The 26488-nt window shown below is 40.0% G+C and overlaps 1 protein-coding gene across 2 annotated transcripts in view; it reads left to right on the forward strand.

Moving 5' to 3' along the window:
* The first annotated feature begins 253 nt into the window (after nucleotides 1-253).
* Nucleotides 254-26488, forward strand: part of VCL (vinculin) — an 82270-nt gene continuing 56035 nt past the window's right edge. For both annotated transcript variants that reach the window (XM_075217067.1, XM_075217068.1), the window contains exons 1-3: nucleotides 254-855; nucleotides 24028-24098; nucleotides 26021-26171. In XM_075217067.1, coding sequence (XP_075073168.1) covers nucleotides 688-855; nucleotides 24028-24098; nucleotides 26021-26171 — 390 coding nt within the window. In that variant the 5' untranslated portion in view covers nucleotides 254-687. The remainder of the gene's footprint in view (nucleotides 856-24027; nucleotides 24099-26020; nucleotides 26172-26488) is intronic.

Genomic DNA, 26488 nt, shown 5'->3' on the forward strand with positions numbered 1-26488 from the left:
GATCTCACAGTCTGGCCTCCTTTCACATCTCACTCCTTAAATTCCTCTCCCTCTACGGTGATGTCATAGCTCCAGGAATCCCTCTCTCGCTTCCAGGGTTCTCCTTATAAGGAGATCTCGGCGCGTGACGTCACTGCATGGAGCGCAACAGTGGCGTGCCTCGTGTGACTGGCATATGGCGCAGCCAATGACCGCAATGGAAGAAGACAGCAGGGAACGAAACCTGGATATGGGTCTTTTGTACGTAAAAAGGCGGGGCGCCTGAGACGTCACCAAGCAGCTAGGGAGAGATAGGAGTTGGGAGTGTTTTGTGGAAGTGTCCGGAGATTTTGGGTACCCGGATTGGTATAGGTGGGAAACCGCTGAAAGGGCAAAGACACTCTGGAAAGGAAAGCACGTATGTACTACGTAAAAGAAGGTGCAAGACATCCACAATCGTAAAAGAAGCAGTGGACACCGCAGTATTGGCAGCTGTGCAGAACTATAGAGACTGAGGATAGAGGAGGTTGCACACACCCCACACAGCAGGAGTTTGTGGGGTAGGAGGTGACTACAGGTGTTGGCTCTGGGTGCGTGACATCTAGCTGCAGGGCACAGTGACAGCAGGTGCCACTGTCTTGGCTGGCAGCAAGGTTGAGTGTTTGTCGCTATTTTCTCTTGTGACTGAGGAATAACAAAACTTCCACCATGCCTGTGTTCCACACCAAGACCATAGAGAGTATCCTGGAGCCGGTGGCCCAGCAGATCTCTCACTTGGTCATCATGCATGAAGAAGGGGAGGTTGATGGGAAGGCCATACCGGAGCTTACAGCACCTGTGGCTGCTGTGCAGGCAGCAGTCAGCAACCTTGTTCGGGTGAGTGGTTTTAGAAGGTTTTAATACAGAAACACATTTACCAAAATTGTTCCCCAAGAAAAAAAAAAATTTTTTTTTTGCATAAACTTAGGTACTGTGCATAATTATTTACATAACTGTTTTTGTTCTGTGAAGTAAAGAGTTTTATTTAAAGACACTATGTAACTGAAAAATTAAAACCCTTTCTGATTCTCAATTTCTTCTTTCCTTCTAACTATATTGCCATGTATAGAGAATGATTGCAACTGTGTTGCATACAGTATGAACTGCATGCAATTTCTAGTCTTTTATACCTCTTAGTAGATAAACATTGTAATCTGGTGTATTACTTTTTTGTAAAGGCTCCTGAATGCTTGTCTGTGTTATCATTGTCTAAAAATATTTTGGGTGTCAAAACATGTAAAATAATATATGCATTATTTTTGTCATTTTGCCAACAAAACTCCACACTGCAAATTATGCACAAACATATTTACTATACATGTTATTTATAAACATTTGATGAGGTAAATATTGCATTTCCCTACCATCAATCACAGTGCCAGTTCAGGGCAGTTTCCTTTGGTGCTGTCATTTATTTGTGTCTGTATCAAATTGCACAGTGTACATTTCTATTCAAGACTGTCGCACAGCATTCTTACTGTATATTTTGATTGAATTAAGACACTCTGTAATGAAATTGCTTTTCCAAAGTGTCACTGCCTTAATCTTTTATTTATTTATTTTAATTTTATACCAGCCCATTATTGTATAGACTCTGCAGATGATATATTTCCCATATAGGCTGCATGATTATGTCTGAAATTAGGTAATTATGGTAATTTCTGAGTGCCACAGATTTGGCTAATGAAAAATGCAAACAAGTCCTGAACTGAGTAATGTTAAAGGATAACCAATAGAAATGTACTCTATTGGTTAACTCATATGTCCATTTTATGGTTGCTATATCCAAGTGGTTAGATAGACCCCTTGCATCCACTGAAATGTTGAGTGAGCAATTTGGCAGCTGCCCCATGTGTTCCCCAGGGATCTGTTACCAACTGCATTCCATGTGTGAGGAATCTGGTAGTTGATGAGGCTGTTTTGCTCTGTTTGTAAGAGAGGAAATGATGGCTTATTAAGATTCCATAGCAGTCTGTCTTCTTAACTTATCAATACTCCTTAATCTCACTATACTGTTAGGTTCAAATGGGCAACTTTGTGTCAGAGGTAAAGCACCACTATTTTGATGCCATACAAAGATCATTGTTTCTTGTGTGAATGTTAAAACTATCCTCTGTACTCCTCTATAATGTTGGGTATAATTACTGTGACTCATTGGGGGGGATTCAATTGCTTGCGATGTGCCGCCTGTCATAGCCTCAGTGTCAGCGAGACACATCATGAAACCTGGCATCTAATCAAATTCCCGCCATAGTAACATACTATGTACTGTATTCCAGTTTAGATGTTTTGATCACAAAATGGAATTACAGTAAGTAAAACCTGTACTATCCGTAGGACTCGTTTACCAACTTTGTAATAAGGTGCAAGTTTTACACTATACCACACAATCCAATCAGCTTTTATTTGTCAAGTACAGGTTTGTCAATGGTACCTGGATGCTATAATTTAGTGCACATTTTCTACTTCAATTAAAGCAAGATTATCAATTACAGGTATCGAACAATTCTTATGATCGTCTCCTTTAGACTGTTAGCTCATTGGACATGGTTCTCAGTGCTATTTTGTTATGTTTGTGTAAGTGCAAAGTAATTTCATTATTATAGTGCCCGGTGTGTACTACCTACTTTGTACAGATGTGGTCAATGCTGGCGCTTTATAAATAATAATAATGGCTACTCATTCTTTTGTGACCTCTGTAGAACACCATTTTATGTATTATGTCTGTTAATAGTTAACAGCAGACTCTGCATAAACTGATTTTAAATGTGCAATGTATAGTTTTCCAAAGACTCAATATACTGAAAATTTAAGGCCTCCCACAATTTGTGGCTACTGTCCGGCTCTGTTGTTGTTCATTTTATTTAGTATACTCCACTCCTGACATATATTCTTCTTGTCCTGGTTTTCTTACAGTTCTTTCCTTTTTTAGGAAAGGCCATCAGGGTACTGGGCCAAGGTAACAGGTAAAATGATTAGTAATAAGCTTGTTGTAAGGTAACCTACAAAATGCCATTGACAATTAAATGCATTCATTTTTATATATACTGCTCGCAAAGTGCAAAGACTATTTCATTTCCTCAACTTGTTTAAATAAGTATATCAAATTAATATCTCTTATAATTGTGACCTTATTTGTGCATCTTTTACATTTTGGCAGAGATTTTGTTCTTGTCAAGCCTCCCCTTTCAAAAGCTGTGTTCCTAAGGAGAATAAATGTAACGGCACTTTTTTGCTCCCTATATCTGTAGGATGCAGTTATAAAACCTTAAAAAAGGTGACCTACCATTCTTGCTCATATCACCTTCTAAAAGTGGCCACATAGAGCAGTTGTAGACTCTCTGGAGACAGGGCAGCTGCATGACAGGTGTCCTATTGCTTCACTGTCATTCCTTGCTCAGACTGATCTGTATATCTGCGATCCTTTATTTCAGTACTCTGTTTAATCCCAGAGTTGTGGCTGAGCCCATACTGTTGGTAGGATGATTATGCCCATATTCATTTTACCTGTGCTTTAAAGTCAGTTTTTTTGTTGCATATTAGAGCCAGACAGTCTGTATAACAAATCATACAAAGTTGACGGAGAATGTGTGGACAAGAGGAAGAGGGTCCTTGCATATTTTCTTGAGTGGTATCCATTAGCCCCACCTCCAACTGCAAGAGCATGCTGGTTACACACTGCATGTTTCACATACAGTGTGTCTGACGTTTTTCTAACAATTTTCATCTCTTACAAAAAAAACATTTTTTTTTATGTATATAGTTCAAAATAAATATGCTAATCTTTGAACTGGCATTTGAATTGCTTGAAGACCAGCAATGCTTCATAGCCTTGCAGTTTTTATAATGCTGGCAATAAAGAGTTTTAGCAGCTCTAAACTTATTTTTAAACAGTTAATAAAGTAGCAGAAGATGGAGCAAGGATTCAGTTGACATACTACATAACCACGGGGAGAGGTTTATTATAAGCCACAGAACAGAGAGTTGCAGGGAAGTAGTGGTTGAAAATTGCATGTGTGGTGTAACCAGAGCACTACCGTATTACAGATGGAGTAACAGCCATTTAGTAAACACATCTGTGATTAGCTACAAATGCAACATCTAGCCTGCACTTGTTGACTCCCTGTTCCTGTCCACTACACTGTTTTTATCCGTCTGCTACATGTTTCCAATTCTACACATCATCAATAGTAAAAGCTTGAAGTTTGGTGTTTCATTTTATATGTGCATAATGCCTTCTCTAAATGTAAGAATGTTAAAAATCCAAATTATCCCTATTTCTTACCATATTAATATGGTTTTATGAAATTGAGAAAAATCAATAATGTGTTACCAGAGCTGTAATAAGTTTATGCTGCGCCAAACAAATTAAAATAATGGCACTATGTTGAGCAGTGCAAAATATTTGTATATTACGTACATAAAGAAAATAAAATATTTTGTCTAGCTATAAGAAGAAATTATTATGTACTTATTCGTTATTCGGGCACCACTTTAAGTGTGAACTCTGCCTACTTGTCAGCCAGTTTGTTGACTTCTCCCAAAACTCCAGTCCCCCACAGCACTGTTGCTCCCATTAGGGTGGCAGGCAATTGTTGTACCTGCCTGAAGAAGACTTTTTCTTTTACCTCTGATGCCTACTACCATGTTGTAGTGATTGCTTTGAAAATGTATCTACATCTGTAAAGGAGGAAACAACCAACCATAGTCTTAGGGGCTGGAAAAGCATGATGAAATGTTTTAAAAGCAAGTATTTGCCAGCTGTCCCACATTTGCAGATAATACAGTCTGGCCAGGGTGTACAGCATGTGATATGGCGAGGGGTGTAATTTAAAACCAAAAACAAACATAAATATATGGCTATGTACAGGGAGTGTTTTAATCGTCATTGCAGAACAGTTGTTTTATATTTATACTTTTTATTGTGATTTTAATGTATTGGTGATACATCCATTTTACTGGAGTATAAATGAATCACAATACTGAAATTGGGTTCAATATCACAAAACATGAATAGTAAACTTTTTATTTAGTGCCAATATATTATACAGCACTTCACGGAGAACATTTAATCACTTACAACATTCCCTATCCCAGTAGAGCTTGCAGTCTAATTTCTCTCCCACACACACAGTAATATTAACTTATCAGTATATTTTTGGACTGTGGGAGGAAACCCACACAAACACAGGGAGAACATTGAAACAGATGGTGAACTGGTCAAAATAGAACCCATTGCCCAAGCACTGTGAAGACACCAAATGTTTAGGTTTCCAAAGAATAAAAAAAGTGGGACATGTTCAAACCATATAATACACTGACTATGTATCTTGGAGATCTTCTGGCGGAACCATTAAGCCACTCAATTAAACTCTTCCATAGATTTCATGGACATGGAAAAAGTATGTATAGTTTCTCTCCATACTGCAGAGTCGTTCTGGAATCATAGAGGCTGATTTGAGAGGATTGATCAGTAAAATCATAGCCTAGGCTTAACCATGACCTGTAATAGGATCCACAATTTGGTTCCCCTAGTGGGGTGAGTATAATGTTTATATCCGTAAATATTACTTCAGAGGCTTGTCTGTATATATCTATTAATGTGAATATTTTTATGATGGTGTACACAGTAAAATGGAACCATTGAAGAGACTTCCAACCAAATTAGACATAGAAATTAATTCTAATCTGCACTAACTTTTAATTCTATTGTTTTTTGTTTTTTTTAAATTCCAATCCAATTGCGATTATTGGAATGCTGATGTTTCTTTGCCCCACATTTTTTGCTAATAAACTTCCAAGACAAGAGCTATCTAAAAAAAATACTACATTGATAAGCACACAAAGCTTTGATCTTCTAATGAATGCCATAGTTGCACGATTACACGTTTAGTCACAGTAGTAATATAAGATGTGAGGAAGAAGCAGAGCAGTTTTCTCAGTGTTCAATGATAATAAAGGATGTGCTTTTGTGAAAGGTCCCATGTAACAAGGACTATTTGTTGGGATTTTTTTTAAAAAAAATCAACAATTAGTAAGAAGGTATCGGTATAAAATTCCTTTTATTAATGTTATCCCAGAAGGGTATATACTACCTGACATATGCAGACAAGAGAAAACAGGACAGAAAATTAGCTTAATTCTGTTGTAAATTGTTAACACTTTGGGACAATTAATAATTTTGGTATTGTATAGGAAGAGAATTCATGTATGAGAAATTTAGTTTCAATATAAATGTAGATAAGCACTCCCAAACAAGCAAAAGTGAGAGGTTCTGTATGTTGAAGCCTGATGTATTCCTGAATAGATGTGCAATTATTTAGCCTCACGGTTCTTTTAGCCTAGAGCCATGTGCTTACAGGGGTACCAAGATCCGTAAAGGCCTTAATCCTGGCTGGCAGGCATTCCCCTTCTTAAAGTACAAACAGTGTGTATCCTAAAGATACCTGTTCTAAATTATTGAGACGTTTGTGTCCTAAATACAGTTTTGTAAATAAAAGGGAATGTAGCTTAGTGCAGAGTAAAAAAAATAAGTCACTAGGTTTAGCTTATTGTAGTAAAAGAAATCTAATTTTTACTGGGGCAAAAAACACACCATTGGGTTTATTTAATGACCAGGGTTTATTTTTGTTTTAATTTTCTAAATTGCACTTTCAAATGACAGAATCTAGTTGCTATGGATTACTATGTTAATAAAAAATAACCACGCCTAAATATGAATTTTTACTTGGTATTTTTCCCTACTAGCGGGACACTGACGATCCATCTTGTTGCCAGCCCCGACGAGCAGTTCTAACGCAGCTTTCACATTTAGAGGGGGTTTGTTTTATTTTTCTACAGGCGGGGCAAGCACAGATCTTACACCAGAGGGAAGCAGGTGCCAGATTCCACCTCTACATACAATACAAGGTGCTTGTAATGCCCTTACTGTACTCTGCCTGTCCCCTTCCTTCCCCCATTTCACCTCTCTAAGCATAGAGGGGAACAATGGACAGATATGTCCAAGTCCAAATACAGACTTTGACATACTTCATATTACCGTGTATGTGCAGTACAGAAAAGCATACTTATATCCAAGAGTACATGAACCCACATATGGTGGTCCAACATCATATCAAGTTACTTTTTATATTGGAATTTTCCATTTTCATCCACCCCCCCCCCTCCCACTACTCATAAGTGGGTGGTCTGGCCACTTCTGTCTACACTCCTAGGGTCACTGCAGGGTGTGTGTCATCCATGGCAGGCTCAGTTGTCTCTGGTTTATTATGAGCAGTCTGCCTGGATAAAGGCTGAGGGACTGTAGTATAAAGGTCATTCTAATTTAGCTCACCCTGATGAAGTGAGTGACAGCAGAATGTGGAGCTGACAGTGGGCTTCTGTTTCTGCCACCCACTTTGTTCTGTTTCCTTGAGTTTAAGATAAGTAAGAAGAACAGACATTTATCAGTTTCCATTGCCTTCCTCCAACTTTTCACTGTTAACAGATGCTTTAGCTTGTGGCAGCTGTCAGTGTTTCAGGATCAGTAAGAATCATTAATTCTTTCCTGTCTTGAGATTTTGCCATCTATGGAGTTAACAACTTTACAGAATACAACATGTTACTTAAATTAAATAGGGTGTGATTTAAGGTGTTTTCCAACTTAAAAGAACTCTAGTGGTAACATTTATTATTGTGGATATACATTTTATGTAGTGTCTGTTTATTTTTTTATTCTTTAGATACACAACATTCTAGGACTGACAGATCATAGTAATTTTCAGATATTTACGTCACTTTAATGTTTTGAATTGTACATTACCTCTTTTCTTTTTGGCATGCTTATTTTTGTTGCCCTCTAAACAACACCAAATATCGGTACACAGGAAGCAGCTTTGTATATTGTCTCCCAGTACAGAGAAAATTAAAACTTTGCCTCTTGATATAAATAGGTGACTGTAAAGCAGAGAATGAAACTAGTAAGATAAAGCAACATAGTAGTAGAAGTAAAAGCTGTGTTGAACTTCATTTTGATGCTGTTTGCCTCTATTTTCTCTGTTCCTGGTCTCTGTAATATTCCTTTCATACTGCAGCCGGCAAAAACCCGGGTTGAGGCTGCAGTATGAATGACTCCAGAGGGTAAATGTATCATAGTCCGTTTTTTTCAACTCGCCGGAAGCGAGTTGACAGCTAAAATTTAAAGCGGCGCTGGCTTGTTTGCCTTTTACAAGCCAGCGCCGCTTTAAATTTTAGCTGTCAACTCGCCGGAAATCGCCGATTTCCGGCGAGTTGAAGAAAACGGACTATGATACATTTACCCCCGGGTCTTTTGGTGGGGTAATTCCTGGGTCGGCCACACTATGAATGGTGAGACCTGGGTTTTTCAACCCGGGTCTCACCGACTAGTGTAAAAAATTTTTTATATATATATATATATATATATATATATATATATATATATATATATATATATATATATATATATATATATATATATATATAGAAAGGTTATATGAAGAAATACTAAGGTAAAAGGACCTTTTTTTTTTTTCTTTTTCTTTTCTTTTGTCAGACCCAGGTATACCCAGGTTCAGTGTGAACCCGGTCAACCCAGGATTTTGCCTGTCTGGGAACCTGTCCCCTGGCAATATCCCGGGTTCATGTACCCGGGATATTGCCGTGGCGGCAGTATGAGAGCAGTATAAGCAGGGGCAGATTGGCAATAGACCTTACTGGGACTTTTCATATTTTTTTTCCGTAGGGGTTGGGGGGCGGGGTGTTTGATGTTGGACAGCTCGAACATCATAGCATGGGTAGTCTGGACTAATTATAGTGCTCCGGGCAGTCATATTCTAATGCGAACACACAGAGAATTTATGTGGGTGGGTGTCATGTTGGTACATATAATATCATGGTCATTGTGGGGGGCATGATATGGGGAGGTGTGATATGAGCAGATTTAATAAAAGGGGAACATGATATTGGAACTGGGAATACAGGGCTGGCATGATACTAGGGAAAATTAATACAGAGATGGCATTATATGGGGGAGAATGAATATGGAGGGGCCTTAATTTGGAGATAATATGGGGGGAATCAATAGAAGGGATAAATAATTTACTCCTCCACAGCAGGTTAGCATGTTAGGGGGTGGTCTAACTGAACTATCAGTGAATTACAGACTTTTTTAGTGTAGAAATAGACCATGTGGATTAGTTGCTTTATATACAGGATAGGGCAAGTGACATTGTAGCTTCACAAATAACTTTTTTTTTTTTAATCTGTATTTGATCCAATCAATACACTGTCCTAAATATTTAAGAGATACTTTGTGTCTAATGTAATGGGGAGGAAATACAGAACAGCAATGGGACATAGCAGCAGTGCGACATAGGGCTCACACTAAACAATGTCTTTTTATTTTCATGGTTCATGTGAGAAATTGTGGGATTTATTAGCTCCTTTTTAATTGCGAATCAGTAAATTACATAACTAGATATATATTAATATAGGTATTAATGAGTCAAGTTTTGGAAAGACTCAGGCTAGTGCACTGTTTAGAAACAGACTTTAGTACTTTTAGTTCATTTTGCTGTCGGAGATGATCTGGCAGGAGGAAACTGCAGGATACTGTGAAAGCTCAAACCTAAGATGAACTTACAAACTATTGTCCAAAGTCTTCTCTGTGCATATACTGGAAACTCTTTGTGTGTGTGTGTGTATAATGTGAGAATGTGACTAATAGAATCTGAGAAGGCAGGTATTTTTCTTCCAGAACTGTGTTCTAAAAGAAGGGGTTAATTGTGGTAGAGATCACCTGAGGGCAGATCTCTTATAAGAAGTGTGTGTCTATGGGACTGTTTGAGGATTTGTGAACTGGCTTGTAATTCTGTTTTGTGATCAGAGTTGGTAGGATACACTGGATAGATAGGATTTGCTTTGCTGTTAGCTAGAGCTCAGACAAGCTGGATTTGTTTAATTTTGTTGTTTGACTGTGCGCAGCGCAGAAAACACTGTGGACTTTGTTTTGATGCAAATAAAAGCCAGCCAGCCAGCAATACTAGATTTAAACCTTTACCTGCAGATTATCTGACTGTTAATACAGGTATTTTGCTGAGCCTAGCTGAAAAGGAGCTAACCCCCACAATATGTTAATCATAGTTGTCACTGGGACACAGCTGCTAAGTAAGTGCATCTATGCACATTACTTGTGATAATTACTGTCTTGGCAGACCTTGGAGCACCATAATCCCCATCATGTCATGTTTACAGATTGTGATAGTGTGTATTTTAGCATTTTTAATATTGTTCAATCAATATTAACTTGAAAAACCTAGAGAAAATTAATAAATGGTAATAATTGCATCCATCGTTAAGAAAATATAATTTTATGTACTTGATCAATAATGAAAAAGGGACATTTCAAGGCAGATATCTTTAAAACCTGGGCTGGTCCCTGTAGATTTAAGTGACAAAATCCTGTTAAAAAGCACCATTTGCACTCTTATTTATGTGTCTATTTGTACTTGAGCCCACGCCCTACTACAAGATTCAGATCACTCATTTTTAAGATGGTGCTATAAAAACGAAACAACCAAATCACATAACACAGTACAGTGAATTTGTCTTTCACATCAGTCTCAGACATTGCATTATAGACTTTAAAGAAAAAAAAAAAAAAAAAGCTTCAAAACACACTTGTATATAAACGGTTAAAGGTTCGTTATGAGTGGATTTGTTATTCCAGGGAGATCTTCAATTACACTGTTTTCCACAATAACTTTACAAATAATTTACATGTCATATAGGACAGATCTTTCTTAATGGTATATTGGAGAAGGAAGTTACATTCTTGAAATTCTTTACAGCTGTTTCTTAACATGTCCCTCCTAATCCCAGGGAGTTCCTGTCTCCTTCCTAACTGCCTTTTTCAGCTGCTTCTGTGGTGAGATATCTTTGACAATAAAGTTGTTAGTGGGCTAATTGCAATATGAGAAGTGGTAATGTTTATCCCTTTTTGAAATATTTTAATAGTTCCATTACTATCACGCACCTCACCGATTTGGTTCCATTCTGATCCTTATGTACAGTGGTTTACCTTGGTTACTGCTATCTGCTGTACAGCCTGGCGTTTCTCTATCCTCCAACGCCATTTTACCAAGTATTCTGCACATGCGCAACCCCAGGAGCCTTTAAAACCTCTGTTCCGCAGTGATTGGATGATCACCAGCCAGTTCCCTTTATAAGGGTCCTCCTCCTTTCCATGAGTGTCAGATCATCAGGTCTCCCTACCTGATAAGAAGCATTACATCTGACTCCTGCTCATGCTTATACTTACCTTTGTGCTTATACTTGCCTTTGTTCCTGACTTCGTGAGTTAGGCTGTTCATTTAACTGCTGCAGCTTCATTCGTCATCGGTCCTGTTTCACAGTTAGAGCACCTGTGTGGATCTCAGTGCTTCTGCTCTCTGCAGGTCATCGCTTCACAGCTTTGCCTGTTCAGCCTAATCCGTTGCTAGACCTGTGACTATAGGGCTTCGCTCAGCATCCGTCCTGTTCCTGAATTACTACACTAGCGTATACCTCAGTCCTTCTGAGTCCTGCAGCTCATCGCTTTGCAGTACTACCTGCTCAGCCTATTCCACTATCAAGACTCATGGCTATACTGCTGATCATGACACGGCATCCGTCCAGTTCCTGAATTTCCATATACCTGGGGCTTCATTCCATTCTGCCTTACAGCTACTTGGTGGTTCTCTGAATTATCTGCTCTGCGCCCCATAGAGGACCGCGACCTGCTGCCCTCTATGGGGAGCTAAGACCATATTCCTTTGCGGGAATCCCTGGTGAATACCTCTCTTTCACTAGACTCCGCATCTCTCTGGGGGTAAGCTATCATTCAAGCAGAGATCAAGACCATTCCCACTATCCGGCTTTCGGGGAACAATTACTAGTATCTCATAATGCGCTCCTTGCCTCAGCATCCTACTATATAAAATCACAAATATATCAGAAGGGACATTTTATTTATGTTTCATAGGTCGTGGAAAATTTACCTTTTAGAAAAGTAAAATCATTGCTTATATTTTCTGTCTCACGCACATAAATCATGCTCCCTAATGATTTTGTCACTCCATGTGCTGCAGCTTTTTACTTCCATGTAGAAATCTTATTAAAGATTCCATTTTTTATTTTTTTTGTGCCTACTAGTATTTTAAGGAAAAAAATTATTATCCTGTCCAATCTGATCCTTATTTGGGAGCATTTCCTTTCTGAGATTGTCTTTATTGAATGGTAAACTATACTTTACTTCATTGCCATTAACCAAGTTAATGGCAAAAAAGTTACAAATTTTAAAAAAAATAAAAATGTACAGCTGAGCAGTGAACTAATAAGACACAAGCCTTGGTAAGTTGGTTGAGTTCACTGCTAAGCTGTATTTTAATTATTTCACTTTTTTGTGTGTCCCATTTGTTTTTCATGTTGATTATGCAGCTGGAAAGTTTGAGTAATGGGGTTTTGTGGTCATTTCATCGCTGCTGTGAAAGAAGTATATTCTCCAAATGACCTTTCTGTTTCCTTCCATTCATATTCTGAGGTGTAGCAAGGCTTTGTTCATCACTGACTGCCCCATAGAGGGTCACAGGATAACTCTAATTTTAACTTTCCAACGACAAGTTATATTTAAGTTTTATTTTACTTTGTAAATTTCATTTATTTTTGCTAGGTTAGGTTGTGGTCAATCACTTCTTTTGTTTGTTTGGTTTTTTTTTTGTATTTTTTTCCAGAACTGAAATGTGGTCCTGCTTTTAAGAAATATGCTTGTCAACTGTCCATCTTATGGTATTGAACATGGCAATCTAAAGATTTTTTTTTCCTGACAACTCTTGTACTTTTTTGCAATTCTCAATAAATGCAAAGTGGAGTTATACTCTTTCTCCCTACTCAAGACCTCTTGACCACCTTGCCACACCTGACCCAGCCTCCTCACTAGACTGACCCACTCTGATGCCGGACCCCTGCTGATTAGAGATGCTCACTGACTGTTATTTTTAGAAAAATTGCTAAACTATGTTAAAATCACAATTTTTTTATTATTTTTTTTGCTCCTACATTATTAACCTCAATAACGCTAATTTCCAGTCAATTTTGACCACTTCACAGGTCACAATATTATTTTCATACACTTTTGGACACAGACTGCAACTAGCTGACTGAATGCTAAGCGACAGAGCAACGACACAAACACACGGCAGTTCATAGCACATCTAGGAAACATTGCCACTTGGCAGTGGCAGAAACAAAAGAAAAGTGGTGCAAGATGGAATTGTCCTTGGGCCCTCCCATCCACTCTTATGTAAGATATTGAAAAGGACATGTACAGTTTAACAAAGCAAGCACTCCAGCGTCAAGGAGTGCCCCTTTTGTGGCTGAAGTGCTTGGTTTGTTTGGGTCTTATAGTGCTGTCAATGAACTCTACATTATTAAACCATGTCTGAGGAGACCATACTTAAGTTAAAAGGTGACCCACCGGATGAGATCCCGGATTTAAGAGAGCTTGTACACGAGAGATACACAGCGCTTCAGAAGAATAATACAGAGGAGGCAAGGCAATAAATATGTCCAGTTTAAAGAACAGCTAAGAGACCTCAGAAAACAAATGGGTGTGTCATCGGCCCCTGCAGACGAAGCTTTGGAAGATGAAGATGAGGAGATTGCCTTTGCCCAGAGCACTGCGAATTTCACTTGTCCTATAACACAGTTGGAGATGGTGAACTTAGTGAAAAACAAAGTATATGGTTACACATACGAGAGAGAAGCAATTGAAAGGATGATTGTAAACAAACTTCAGAAGGGTAAATCTGCCAGGTGTCCAAAAATAGGCTGTGATCATTCTGACATGAGTATATCTTGTTCCAGATAATGCACTAAAAAGAGCCATTGACATTCAAAGCAAAAAGCAAGGTCCGATTCAACCACAATTCCCAAAAATGTAAAATATAGCTAGGTACCTGTGATGTAAAGTGCAGATTACAAACACTTTGTGCAATACTGATGAAACATCAGCAAAGTGGAAGGTTTGAGTAATACATATACACTTCTATTTAAATATCCATGCTTGCATTACTTCTGCAAACAATGTTCTTCTTTGTTAATAAAACTGTTGTCTCCTATACCGTTAAAAAATAAATAATCCTCCACCATTCTTTGGATGTTAATAGTAGGATCAGGTGGAGTTTCTGCAGTAGTGTCACACATTTTGGTCAATTATTTTAGAGTAGACCAGACTTCAAAATGTTGTGCTAACTCATCTGCATCATCAATGCGTGTCTTGGGAAAGCTAAATTTTGCAAAGCGCATGGCAGTTTATAGCACATCTAGTTAACATTGCCACACAGCGGTAGCTGAAAGGAGAAGTGGTACAAGATGGAATTGTCCTTGGGCCCTTCTACCCACCCTTATAATGAATTTTAAAAAGGACACGCACAGTTAAACAAACCAAGCACTTCAGCGACAAGGACTGTCACTTTTGTGGCTGAAGTGCTTGGTTTATTTGGGTCCAAAAAAAACAGGCTAACAAAGGGCTTAAGGCACCTAAGGAAACAATGCTGTTAATGAACTCTACAGTGGCAAGACGTTGTCGTCATCCTCAGCCTCATGCTTGCCCTCATCAGTGTGTACATCATCCTCTCACAATATTAATTCATCCCTGCTTGAATCCACCATTACAGAAGTCTGTACTTTCATGTATTTGGCGGTAAGGGCCTTCCTCGTGGAATTTGTAGTTCATTTTGATGAACATCATCTTTTCCACATTTTTAGGAAGTATCCTCCTACACCGATCATTGACAAGGTTCCTGGCTGTGCTGGATTCCCACCTTTCATATGAGATACCACCTATTGCTTTAGTTGGTGGCATGTCAAATTAAATTGGTCTTGTAGCGGCTGCAATGTCCTACATGCTGTTGCAGAATGCCGGAAATGTCCCGACATTTTACAGGCCACAGGCAGAATCTCCTGCACGTCCCTATCATTTTTCAAAAAGCTCTGCACCACCAAGTTGATCGTGTGAGCAAAACAGGGAATGTGATGGAATTCACGCAGCTGTAATGCTCTCACAATATTGGTGGTATTATCAGAAATGACATATCCTGAGGCGAGTCCGAGCGGGAGAAGCAATGTTGCAATGACATCCCTTAGTTTTTGTAACAGATTTTCAGCTGTATGCCTTAGTGAAGCCGGTGATAGAGTAGCCTGCCTTGGAAAAATCTGACGTAGTTGGGTACATGCTGCTGCTATTCCTGCTGGTGAAGGTGAATCACCAACCCAGTGGGCTGTTAGACATATAATCTTCAGGTTGCCCAGTTCTGCTTGTCCACATATCTATCTGCGGTTAAGTGTATAGTCGGTAGAATGGCATTTTGTAGCACAGTAATTACATTTTTACGAACCTTCTGGTAGAGGTGAGGAATAGCTTTTCTAAAATGGTGTCCTGATGGAATTTGATAACTGGGACACAAGACCTCAAGTAACTGTCTAAAACCAGTTGCATTAATAGTGGCTGTTGGAACCAGATCTAATACTAGCATAGTCGCCTTGGCGTCTGTCATCCGCTTTGCGACTGGGTGACAGCTTTCATAATTGCTTTGTCTTGCAAAGGATTGTATAACGGTCAATTGTTGTAAACTACTAGTAGTCTTTTTGCTTCTGGGATGAAGATCCCACCCTCAGCAACAGAATGGGCACTAGCGCTAAAGAATTCTTCTGAGGAATCCTGGATAGTGGAGGAGTCATCTAGCCTTAGCAGCTTGGATGCAGGACTAACTCCGATTGCTTGTGAGGATATTGATTAGGATGGTGTTATGGGGCTAAATTGCAGGTGCCCGGATCTAGGGGAGAGAAAAGATCTAGCTGATGCTGGACTCCTTGTTTGTTTGTTTTTTTTTGTTTTTTTTTATCCTGAGTTTCTGATTTTCCCAAAAGCTTCCCATGAACTCTCTTCAAATGATGTAACATGGATGAGGTTCCTAGAGGGTTAAGGTCCCTACCTCTACTGACTGTGGCTTTACAAATGGCTAGACAACTGTTGTCAGAAGTTGGGTAATAATAATTTCACACACAAGAGGTGGAATTTTTGGCTTTATGCCCAGACATGACAATAGTCGTCTTTTTATCACTGACAAGGACTGCTTCCACTGGTGCAGGACTTATACAAACAATATAATGATCATCAACATCCTCATTAGCGCTGTCGTCGGCTACACAAATATCCCCCTTATCCTGTTGCAATTCCAAAGTGGCATCCTCAATTTGTGTATCTCTGCCTACACTTAGGCCTCTCATCCACACATCTGCAGAAATGCTGAAAGGAGGCTTTGTGAGTACAGTATTGGAAAAGTCAGCCTTACACATAGCACTCGTGGATAGACTCTCCTCAGGGATTTGTGTCATTTTTGAATCTGAACATACAGTTTCTTCTGCCTTACTGTTTTTTTCCAGCCCAGCTTTTACACGTAAAAGTATTTTGGCACCACTTTTGGAGTTCGAATGACAAGGTCTTGCATCATCATGACTGACCTTACATGAAGATGCCTCACTGACCGTTGCAGAACTAGCACTCGTACAGAAAGGCGAAGGCTTCATTCTTTCCTTGTCACTGGGTGTGAAGAATGGCATGTTTGCAATTTTATGTTTTTCTGCAGTTAACTTTGCCTTGATTACAGCTGTTTATTTCTTTACCAAGGTAAAAGGTGTGTTTTACATTTTTGTTTCCCTGACTTTAAAACACTATGCACTTTAACATAGGCTTTAGCAGATGACGTAGAGGGATTACTATCAATATGACTGGTGACAGCAGCTGCTTGGTGCTCCTGGTCTTCTGTGGACTGATGTGAATCCATATTGATGGCACAGAGCAATGTGACTGGAGACTTTTACGAGCACTGCCAGCTCTATTATTTCTGATTCAGCACTGAACACTGAAACCTCTCCTGTTTCTGAGTGAGCTATGGCACAGTAGAATGTCTAGGGAGACTTTAAAGAACCCCGCCAGTCCTCCTCTTTCTCTTTCACTAATCACGCTGCCCAACTGCACTGGAGACTGCTAGGAACCCTGCTACCCCTTCTGTGTCTCTCTGTGAAATGGCCCTGGATCTCTGTGGAGGGCGGTACTTATAGAATCCAAGATCTGACGATGCAACAATGACGTTTTGCCTCGTTTTGAGTTCCGATGGTGTGCCAAAGTGTTGAGCCTAGCAGGCTCTGTACTCGGGTCTGCGATGTTTGGGTGGGCTCGGTTTTCTGAAAACCGAGCCCGAGCTTCTCTACTGCTGACTCCTGGAACTCCGCTGGAACCTCCTCCTTCTGCACTACCCAGCAAGCCTAAACCACTACTGATCCCGATTTTGCCTGCTTTCTATCCCCCACCACACCAGGCCTGCATCCCACCTAGGCCTTGAGTCTGCCTGATCCGCCCCTCTGCTCCTAATTCAGTCATCTCTCCAGATATTGCATCTACGCTCAATTCCTGCTTTGCCCACCTTCAACACTAATCCCTCCTGTATCTTCAGATACTCCCTTCTGCCCTCCAGCATCAGCCCTCCTGAAACATGACCTGCTGACATTCCTGGTCAATTCTTCTGTTACACTTCTGCATTTCCAAGATGCCTACCCATCTGTAATCTTTACCACAGCCAGTCCTGCATTGTTTCTTACTGAATTTCACTCTTCTACCTCTTTTAGTTTTACCATATATTTTGATCAATATGCTTTCCACTCCCTACCTTTCAGCACTTTGTGTAACTACCATTTTTGCTTTTCACACTACCCCCCTTCAGGATCCTGCCCTTAACTACCTTTTAGCATTTTAAGACCCCTTCCCCCATTACTCCTATAGGAGGTCTATTCTCTCCCTCCACCCTAGTCAACCTCCATCAGACATGTACCTTCTTGTAACCGGAAGGGCCTACTTTGCCACCCGGTCTGTTGGTGGAAGAAGGATGAGGGGATGTACTTCCTGCACAGTTTCTGGGTCTCTTTCTTACTGTGAGTAACAAACTGACTGTTCCACCTAAAGCACTCACTCGCATGATGTTTATTTGCTCAAGGGGTCCTTTTAAGGACCATTACACATTAGTTGGAGGTACTAGTGGTCAAACAAAGTTGGCACCACAAAGTCTGAGATATTCCATTCAATGATTAGCATCAGGAAGTAATATTTTCACAAACTTGGATTTAAACTTAGCCAATTTTCATAAATTTGTGATTTCCTAAATTACTTACTGTTAGGTTTACTATCTCTCAAAGTCTAATGTCCCCCTCCTGTGCATTCAGGCTAAAATACAGTATGTATTGGTCACTCATAAATAATTAGGCCTAATTAGCATGGGATTTCCTTTCTTCCTTTCTTGCAAAAACACATTTCCTCCAACATATGGCTATTATAAGTAGTCATATGTTGGAGAAAATGCATCATAAATAAACATTTCTAATACAAAAATCAGTACATTTGAAATTATATTCATTGGCGCACGGCGACACTAATTGAAATAAATCTATACAATAAGTTATTCATAAGTCACCTAGCCACACATTTACCTCATTTCCCATCTTTTCCTTCCCTTCATCATGCTGGATACCCAATAGTACTACCTTCTTTCTCCCATCACCACTTACCCACCTCTGGTACTCTCTCGTCTCTCCTGCACCATCCTACCCCATCCCTTGTCACATGTCTGCTCCTTTACATTCACACACTCCACAAATTTGCCACCTTGCTGTCACACTTTCCTTCCTCTAACCCACCCACTCATTTGTGAGGATGACCCTATTTGTGCTTCTGTCTCCCAAAAAATACTTTTCCTCCCCTCCGCCGATGGTCCCACCCAGTGACTCTTCACCAACACACCATGGTGACCACTAGCTTGACCTCCTGTTATCTTAACTTCTGTGATATTTCTGACTCCTCCTTTCTGCTCATTGACCACAACCTCCTCTCCTTTCATCTCTCCCTCACAAACATGCACCGATAAGTGCAAACACTATGCAACCTGCATGGTCCAATCCTGCCCTAATGCAGTTGTTGAGTTGATGAAGCTTTCCCTGCAACCACATTTCCCCACTGTTCCAAACCCCGGCACTCTAAGCTAATTGCTACCGGCAAACTGCTCCCGTTTGGCTGAGAGTCTGTGGAGGAAATCTTATGTGAAATTCTTTCTTGCCAAACTGATATACTTCTTAATCCTCTGCACTTTGGCTCCTACTTCAGAGGACTCTTAGGTCCTATCACTCCTCTCCCCACTCAACCTGTCTCCTTGACCTCTCTCCCTCGCTTGCCACCAGCTAGCCCACCTCTTCAACCTGTTTGTCACGGTCGACTGTTTTTTTGATCCGATTTGGGAGCCTTGGGCCTAGCTGGAGCAGGACTGAAACTGAACTTGGCGGCCTGGATGACCTTCCTGTTAATGTTCTTGCTGAATGTAGAATTTTGCAGGAGAATGAGCAGCTTGGAAGTGCAAAGTACTTGCAGAATGGTGAATCTGGAAAATGAGCGTGCTTGGAAGAATATCTGCTCTTTAGAATGCATGATACACACTGAAGAGGATCGCTTTGTAAACACAGGGAATCAGGAAGAACTGGAACTTGGAGCCAAGAACTATCCTCAGGAGAGTATGTGATGTTCTGGCAATGAACAGATCACAGCAGCAGGTTTAAATAGGATGTCCCAAACAACTATTGGCTACACAGTCCATGTGATCGCAGCTGCTGAATCTGGTTGGTCTGGAATGATCACCTGACTGCATCCAAGATGGCCGCGCCCATGCAGCAGGCGACCAGGAGGGACCCAGATAGCCGTGATATGACAGCGGCGGATGAGGTAAGTGCGGCTAAGATCCCGATGTGTGACACGGTCCTTCTTTGTAGGCAGGAGGGAAGATGCCAGTAAACATATGCTCATCACCCTCATTATCATAAAAACATCTCTTGACCCCACCTGTCCAGCTTTCGCCTCATCTCCCTACTCCCCTTCCTTTTCATACTTCTTAAATAGCTAGTCTACAACCTTTTAACAATATTTCTTACCACTCACTGTCTCCTTGATCCTTAACAATCAGGCTTCCGTCATCTCCACTCCAGAGACTGCCTTCACCAAGGTGACAAATGATCTACACTTGGCTATGTTAAAGTGCTACTTGTCCCTGTTGCTACTCCTTGACCTCTCTATCACTTTCGGCACAGTTGACTCCATTTATTCCAATGACCTTCGTGACACTATCCTTTCCTCCTACTCCTACCTCTCTGATTATTTTTTCAACAACTCTTCCTTTTGTGTACATTGCCTCCTCTTCCTTTAACTTTTGCATCCTGTGAGACTCTGTTCTTGGCCCATTGCTTTTCTCCCTTTACTCCACCTCTCTTGTTCAACTGATTGGCTCCTTTAGCTTTTAGTTTCACCTCTATGCTGATGATACTCTAAACAACTTTTTCTCCCCTGACCTCTCCCTTTGTTTACTCTCGATTACTGTTCGATTGTGCCTCTGCCTTCTCCACTTGGATGGCTGCACGCTACTTTAAGCTCAACATAATCATAATATTGAACTTGTCATCTTTCCACTGACTTTCCATCCCTTTCTCTTAGTTGATGATGTCACCCTCTCACCTGTTCTCCATGCATCAGACCTATTGGTCATCATTGACTCTGTCTATAACTTCTCTCCCCACATCCATTCACTTCACAGTCCTGTCAAGAAGAGCCTTATCCATGTTCTTATCTCCTGCCTTATTTATTGCAGTCTCTTCCTCTCTGGTCTGCCTGACCAGTTAGTGCCCCTTGCAGTCTGAATGTGGCATCAAGACAAATCTCTTCCTCTCCTGCTATACATCTTTTTTGCTGTCCCTCTCTGCAAAGTCCTGCACTGGATCCCCATCCCCTTCAGGCTACAATTCAAACAACTTCTATTCCTCTATAAAGCCCTCTACAATACATCCCCCTCCTACATCTCCGACCTTATCAAGAAATTAAACCCCTACACGCCCACTCCACCCAGCTAACGAGTTTTGTGAGTGCATAGTGTAGTTGAGACAAATTTTATAATTTTATATTACAAATGTAAAAGTTAAAAACCTATCGTTACCACTTGCACCCCTGGAAATTCTTTTTCACACCTCAAGGGGTGCACGCATCCCTGGTTAAGAACCACACATTCAGGTGTACTGCACACATAAACTACTCTCAACAAAAACTAAAATTCCTTTTTGATACATACCCAGATGCACTTCAAAAGTATTTTACTTCATATGAAGCACCCATGAAAACATATGCTTAGACAGCATTTAAATTTTTAGCATCTGGCGGCTAGGTACTCTGTGCACTGCTATACAAACAAACTAAGGCAAAACACCAGAGTTACTTCTAACAAAGTTAATATTATTTTCAGTGAAACCTTACAGCATTACAGTTTAGTGAATTAATACAATAGTGACATGAATTAAACATGCACAGAAATATATCTACAAGGATAACAAACACACACACACACACACACACTACACAATAAATTAGTACATTGGTCTCGATTGCATACATCAACATGATTGCACAAATTTAGTTTTACTCTTTGGTATTTCCTATTTTATCAATAGTCTGTTTCTCCAAGAATTCAATCAATGTTAGAAAACAAGTAAAACCAAAATCGAAGCATGGTTATTACTGAGCATAATGATGTACTTGAAATAAACACTAAATTATATGCTGAGCGAGCTGCTGTTTAACATCCATGTATAGCCAGCTGTCTTTTAAACAATGCCCCAGAGTGATGCAAAATAGAGATATGGGTACATACTTACTCAAGTATAGTGCAGAAGTTGAATTTAGATCTTTGTTAGGAATTACTATATTGACAGACACAGTTAAAATATGATCAGCATTTCAAGGTTATGCCTGATGGGCCAATAACTCAAATTATTTCTTAGCAGTTTGACAAGTGTTCAAATGCATTTTAGCTTCTACCTTTATCTCTTGTTCTTAATTTAGTTAACCCTGTAGACACATGGATATGGCAAGAAGGGCCGCTATCGGGGGGTGTACAGGGGGGTACTCTTGTACCGGGCCCAGGCTCACCAAGGGGCCCGGTGGTACACGCCCCTGTCCTTTCCTCCAGTCCCCGATGTCCCTGCCTGGCTGTCACAGTGACAGCCAGGCAGCTGTCAATCGTGATCGCAGGGGAATCATTGCTCCGCCCCTGCGCTTATGAGATTCTCCCTGTCGGTGAGTGATGGTGGGGTGTGACCTGACGTCACACTGATGTTTCCGCTGCCGCTTAAGGAAGAGCAAGGAGCTGCAGCATCTCTAAGTATATTTTAAAGATATTTTATTATCACCTTTTTTTTTTTTTTTTGTAATAGTTTATAAAGAAAACTGATAGTAATATCAGTAATGTTCAAAAATAAACAAAAAGTTTGAGAACTTGTATGGTGCACTATAACTCACTGAAATATGAAGCTAGGAGGGACGTCAAGTTAAAATATGACTTGTATTTAATATTGTTAAAATAATAAATTTATTTATAATGGCTTAAGTATTAAAAGAGAAAAAATTAGTGCAAGTGATTAAACAAACTGTGTATCATAAAATTGCCGGGTAAACCTCGTTAATTACCCTGAATTTTGTAGGAGATTAGGCTTACAAGTATGATAATGGGTTAAACTGGATTTCTTGAGGGATGGTAGTTGTTTTCTCCCTTATTGTCATATATTAAGGCGATTTCTTTTGGGGGGGTGTTCACCAGGTAAGGTTGTTCATCGGAGGGGAGGGGGGAATGTTCATTGGGGGGGGGGGGGGGGAAAGCACCAGCATACTGTGTGCAAGGCTGATGCTGCATGTTAACCAGTGAGTGAGACTAGTCAGCCTATCATTCATGAATTGCCTTGCTGCTGAAATTAGTTTATGGAAAGAATGCCTAGGGGGACAATGTACTACTAGTGAGTAATACTAAAATGAACCACACAATGGATGCATTTGTTCCTCCTCCCATGCTCACTGGACAGAGAGGTAAGTTGAGGTTTAGAAGTTCAGCAGTATGCACATTAGCGGTGTATCTTGGGCACCCTACACACATTGATTGTCTCTTGTTTTTGCTTTTTATTACCTCATGGATTGTATTTCTCAACGGTTTTTTTTCACTCTTATTTAAAAACTTTTAGTATCCTGAATGCTGGCTTGGTAGAGGTTGTACATTTGAACTGTTCCTAGAAGATGGTTCATGAATAAAAACATCCTGTTTGTTGCTGTTCTATTCATTCTGCTGAACACTGACCCACTCTGTAAATCCCTTCACTAGCTCACCATTCCCTCTCCAATTCAGCTTAAGCTGCTTAACCTCAACTACAAAGCTCTCACTAACTTGTCCACTTCATACATATCTGATCTTGTCACGAGATAAGCCTCAGCTCGACCACTCCTCTCCACCTCAGACCTTCAACTATCTTCTCTTATAATGTCCTCCCATCTCCAAGACTTCTCTCACACTATTCCCCACCTTTGAAACTCTTTGCCTTGCCTTACTGGACTCTTTCCCCCAACCTACAATCCTTCAAATGCCCCCTTAAAAAAACAACTCTTCACGATTGTCTAACCTACCCCCTCCTAAACCCACATGTCCACTCCCATTATTTTCTCCATTCACTATATTCACTAGTATCCCTTTTGGTCCTGCTGTCTCATTACTCCTCTCCCTATAAAATGGAAGATCTCGCGGGCAAGGCCCTCTCTATCCTGTTGCATGCTCATCTAGCTTGTACTTGCCCGATGTCTTGTTTACAAATACACATGAAATTCTTACCTCTATCCGTGCTTGTTGTAACTGTTGGTTCATGACTATCCCTGTTTGTTATGATGTTTAAATGTATTCATGTGTTTGGTATTAATTGTATTATCTGCAGTAATTTGATCTCTCTATGATTGTCCGTCGCTACGGAATCTGTGGCGCTCTATAAATAAACACTGTTGATTGTATATTATTGTAATTTCAGGTTGGGAAAGAGACTGTCCAAACCACTGAAGATCAGGTCATGAAAAGGGACATGCCTCCTGCATTTATCAAGTGAGTACTGTATGAGGGAACACAAATAATTGTTAGATATTTTTCTGTTTAACATTTTTGCTTTTTAAATAATATTATGAATCAACTGCTTCCTATAGCCATGGATGAGCTTCCTGTACCTCTCTAATAGCAGTTCGGTCCACTCTTTTTGTGCAAACTGCTGTTTTCAGATTTCTCCACAGGTGGTCTATGGGATTTATATCTGGACGCTTCAGAACAGTCCAGTATCTTATCTTGAACCATTCCTGTGTGTTTTTTGTGTGTTTGGGGTCATTGTCTTACTAGAAGACCCATGACCTTTGATGGTGACCCAGCTTTTGATGGTGATCCACAAAGGTTTTAGCGTAGCGCTTCAAAATGGCCTGCTAATCTCCATATTTCATGATGCTGTGCATGTTCGAGACACCCAATGCCAGATGCAGCACAGTAATTCTGAAACATTACTGAACCTTCTCCATATTTTTGACTGTTGGGAAGGTATCCTTTTAATTAAAAGCTTTAATTTTGCTTTCTGTAAACACAGGGATGATGTGCTTTACCAAATAGCTGTAATTTGCTTTCATCGGTGCTCAGGACATTCTCACTGAATTTGACTTGTCTAGGTGTGTTTTTGGCAAACTCCAACCTGGCTTTATGTATCTTTTAGCAGTGGGACCCTCCTGGGCCACCTACTGTATAAGTCTCTCTCGTTGGTGTTACGAGCCATGGCGGTGTCCCTAGCCGCTGCGACTCGCTGTGCCTGATCACTGCGTTCCGGCATTCTCCATGACGACCGGGAGGTCGCTTCCAGTTTTCGTCCTGGGCGGTGCTAGAGCAAAGGTTGGGGAGCTCAGCTGTTTACCGCTGCATCCCAGCAGGGCTGTGTCTCTGAGTAGTATTTCTACATTTTTTGCACACATTAAAACTTCTTTATAACACACTGTGAAAATAATGACACTATTTATTAATATATTTGTAGTATTTGATTCATTTTATTACACATTTAAGGAGACTTTTGTGTATATTTAAACATTCATTGTGGTTATTTCACTTGGTTGTTTGAGGAAAGCGCTTGCGTATATCTTTTTGTGAAAAATAAATGAGCAGTCTAAATTTCTCAATGTAGTTATGTCCTGTGCTAGTTATGATGCAATACTTGTGAACTGCTTATTTTCTCTAGAATTGTGAGTGTATAACAGTCACCGTCATGAATGTGTTTTTTTAGGTTGTGGCTAAAATTGTACCTGCCATGCCTTGTTAAAAAACCGAAATGGTACAGTCTAAGCAAAAGCCTATTTGCAATACACAGTACTTAGCACAATTTATACCTTACAATATCTTTCTTTTATGAAAGTGACTCTACCTGAAAATGGGCCTTGTTCACATTATGTTAAGGGTGTGTCTAGCAGTTCTGAAGCACAAGCTTTGCCCTCAACACCCTTTACTTTACACGAAAAGACCTCTGCACTGCTAAATAGACTTTTGGCTTGGTCCGAAGTTTTTGTGAAACTAATCTCGTGATCATTCAGGGCCAGTTTACTGAAAGCTGGTAGTTTGATCACACAGTTTTTCTGGAGTACATTAAGCATAGACCTACCAATTCATAGGATGTTCACCCACAGGATGGATAACGTCATAAAATAAATAAACTTAACTTAAGTCACAGGTTGTCTAGTCTTGGGTTATAAAGAAGCCAATTGTATTTTTGGAAAATACAAAGTCTTCTGAAAAATCATCAAGGCAGGATTGTTTGTACTGTACAAAAAAAACCACAAACATTGATGTTGGATTGACAAAATTGGCACACAGGTGTGAAAAAAGGCCTTGGCAGCAAAGGGGTTTACAATGAGTACATCTTTATTTGACTTCCTCTTTTATTGTATAGTGCATGTAAGGTCATACTTTGTTCTCAGGGTAAATATAACATCACTCTTTTGCCCCAGAGTAGAAAATGCCTGTGCTAAGCTTGTCCAAGCTGCTCAGATGCTACATGCGGACCCGTACTCTGTCCCAGCTCGTGATTACCTTATCGATGGCTCCCGAGGAATACTCTCTGGCACTTCAGACCTGCTACTGACATTTGATGAAGCTGAGGTAGGCAACACATTCCCAATGTGTCATTTAATTTGCTATGCTTGCTTGGTGTTTTCATCATAGAGAAGGCTCTACTTTCCATTCACCTTTTTACACAATTTTGCATAGCTATTGCTTTACAAAATTATGCAAAGAGGTTCGGGGGACAAAATCCAGCCTATTTTGATTGATGATCACTTTTACCTATCATACCAGAAAAGCAGAAAATTACTTGTATAATTGGGATTCCTTGTCAACGGAAGGTCAACCATCTTGAAAGGGATTTACCAAGTTGTACTTTTTATAAAATGAATCTACCCTTGCTGACGCTACTTACC

This window comes from Mixophyes fleayi, chromosome 6, assembly GCF_038048845.1.
Source record: "Mixophyes fleayi isolate aMixFle1 chromosome 6, aMixFle1.hap1, whole genome shotgun sequence".
In the NCBI taxonomy this organism is placed as follows: domain Eukaryota; kingdom Metazoa; phylum Chordata; class Amphibia; order Anura; family Limnodynastidae; genus Mixophyes; species Mixophyes fleayi.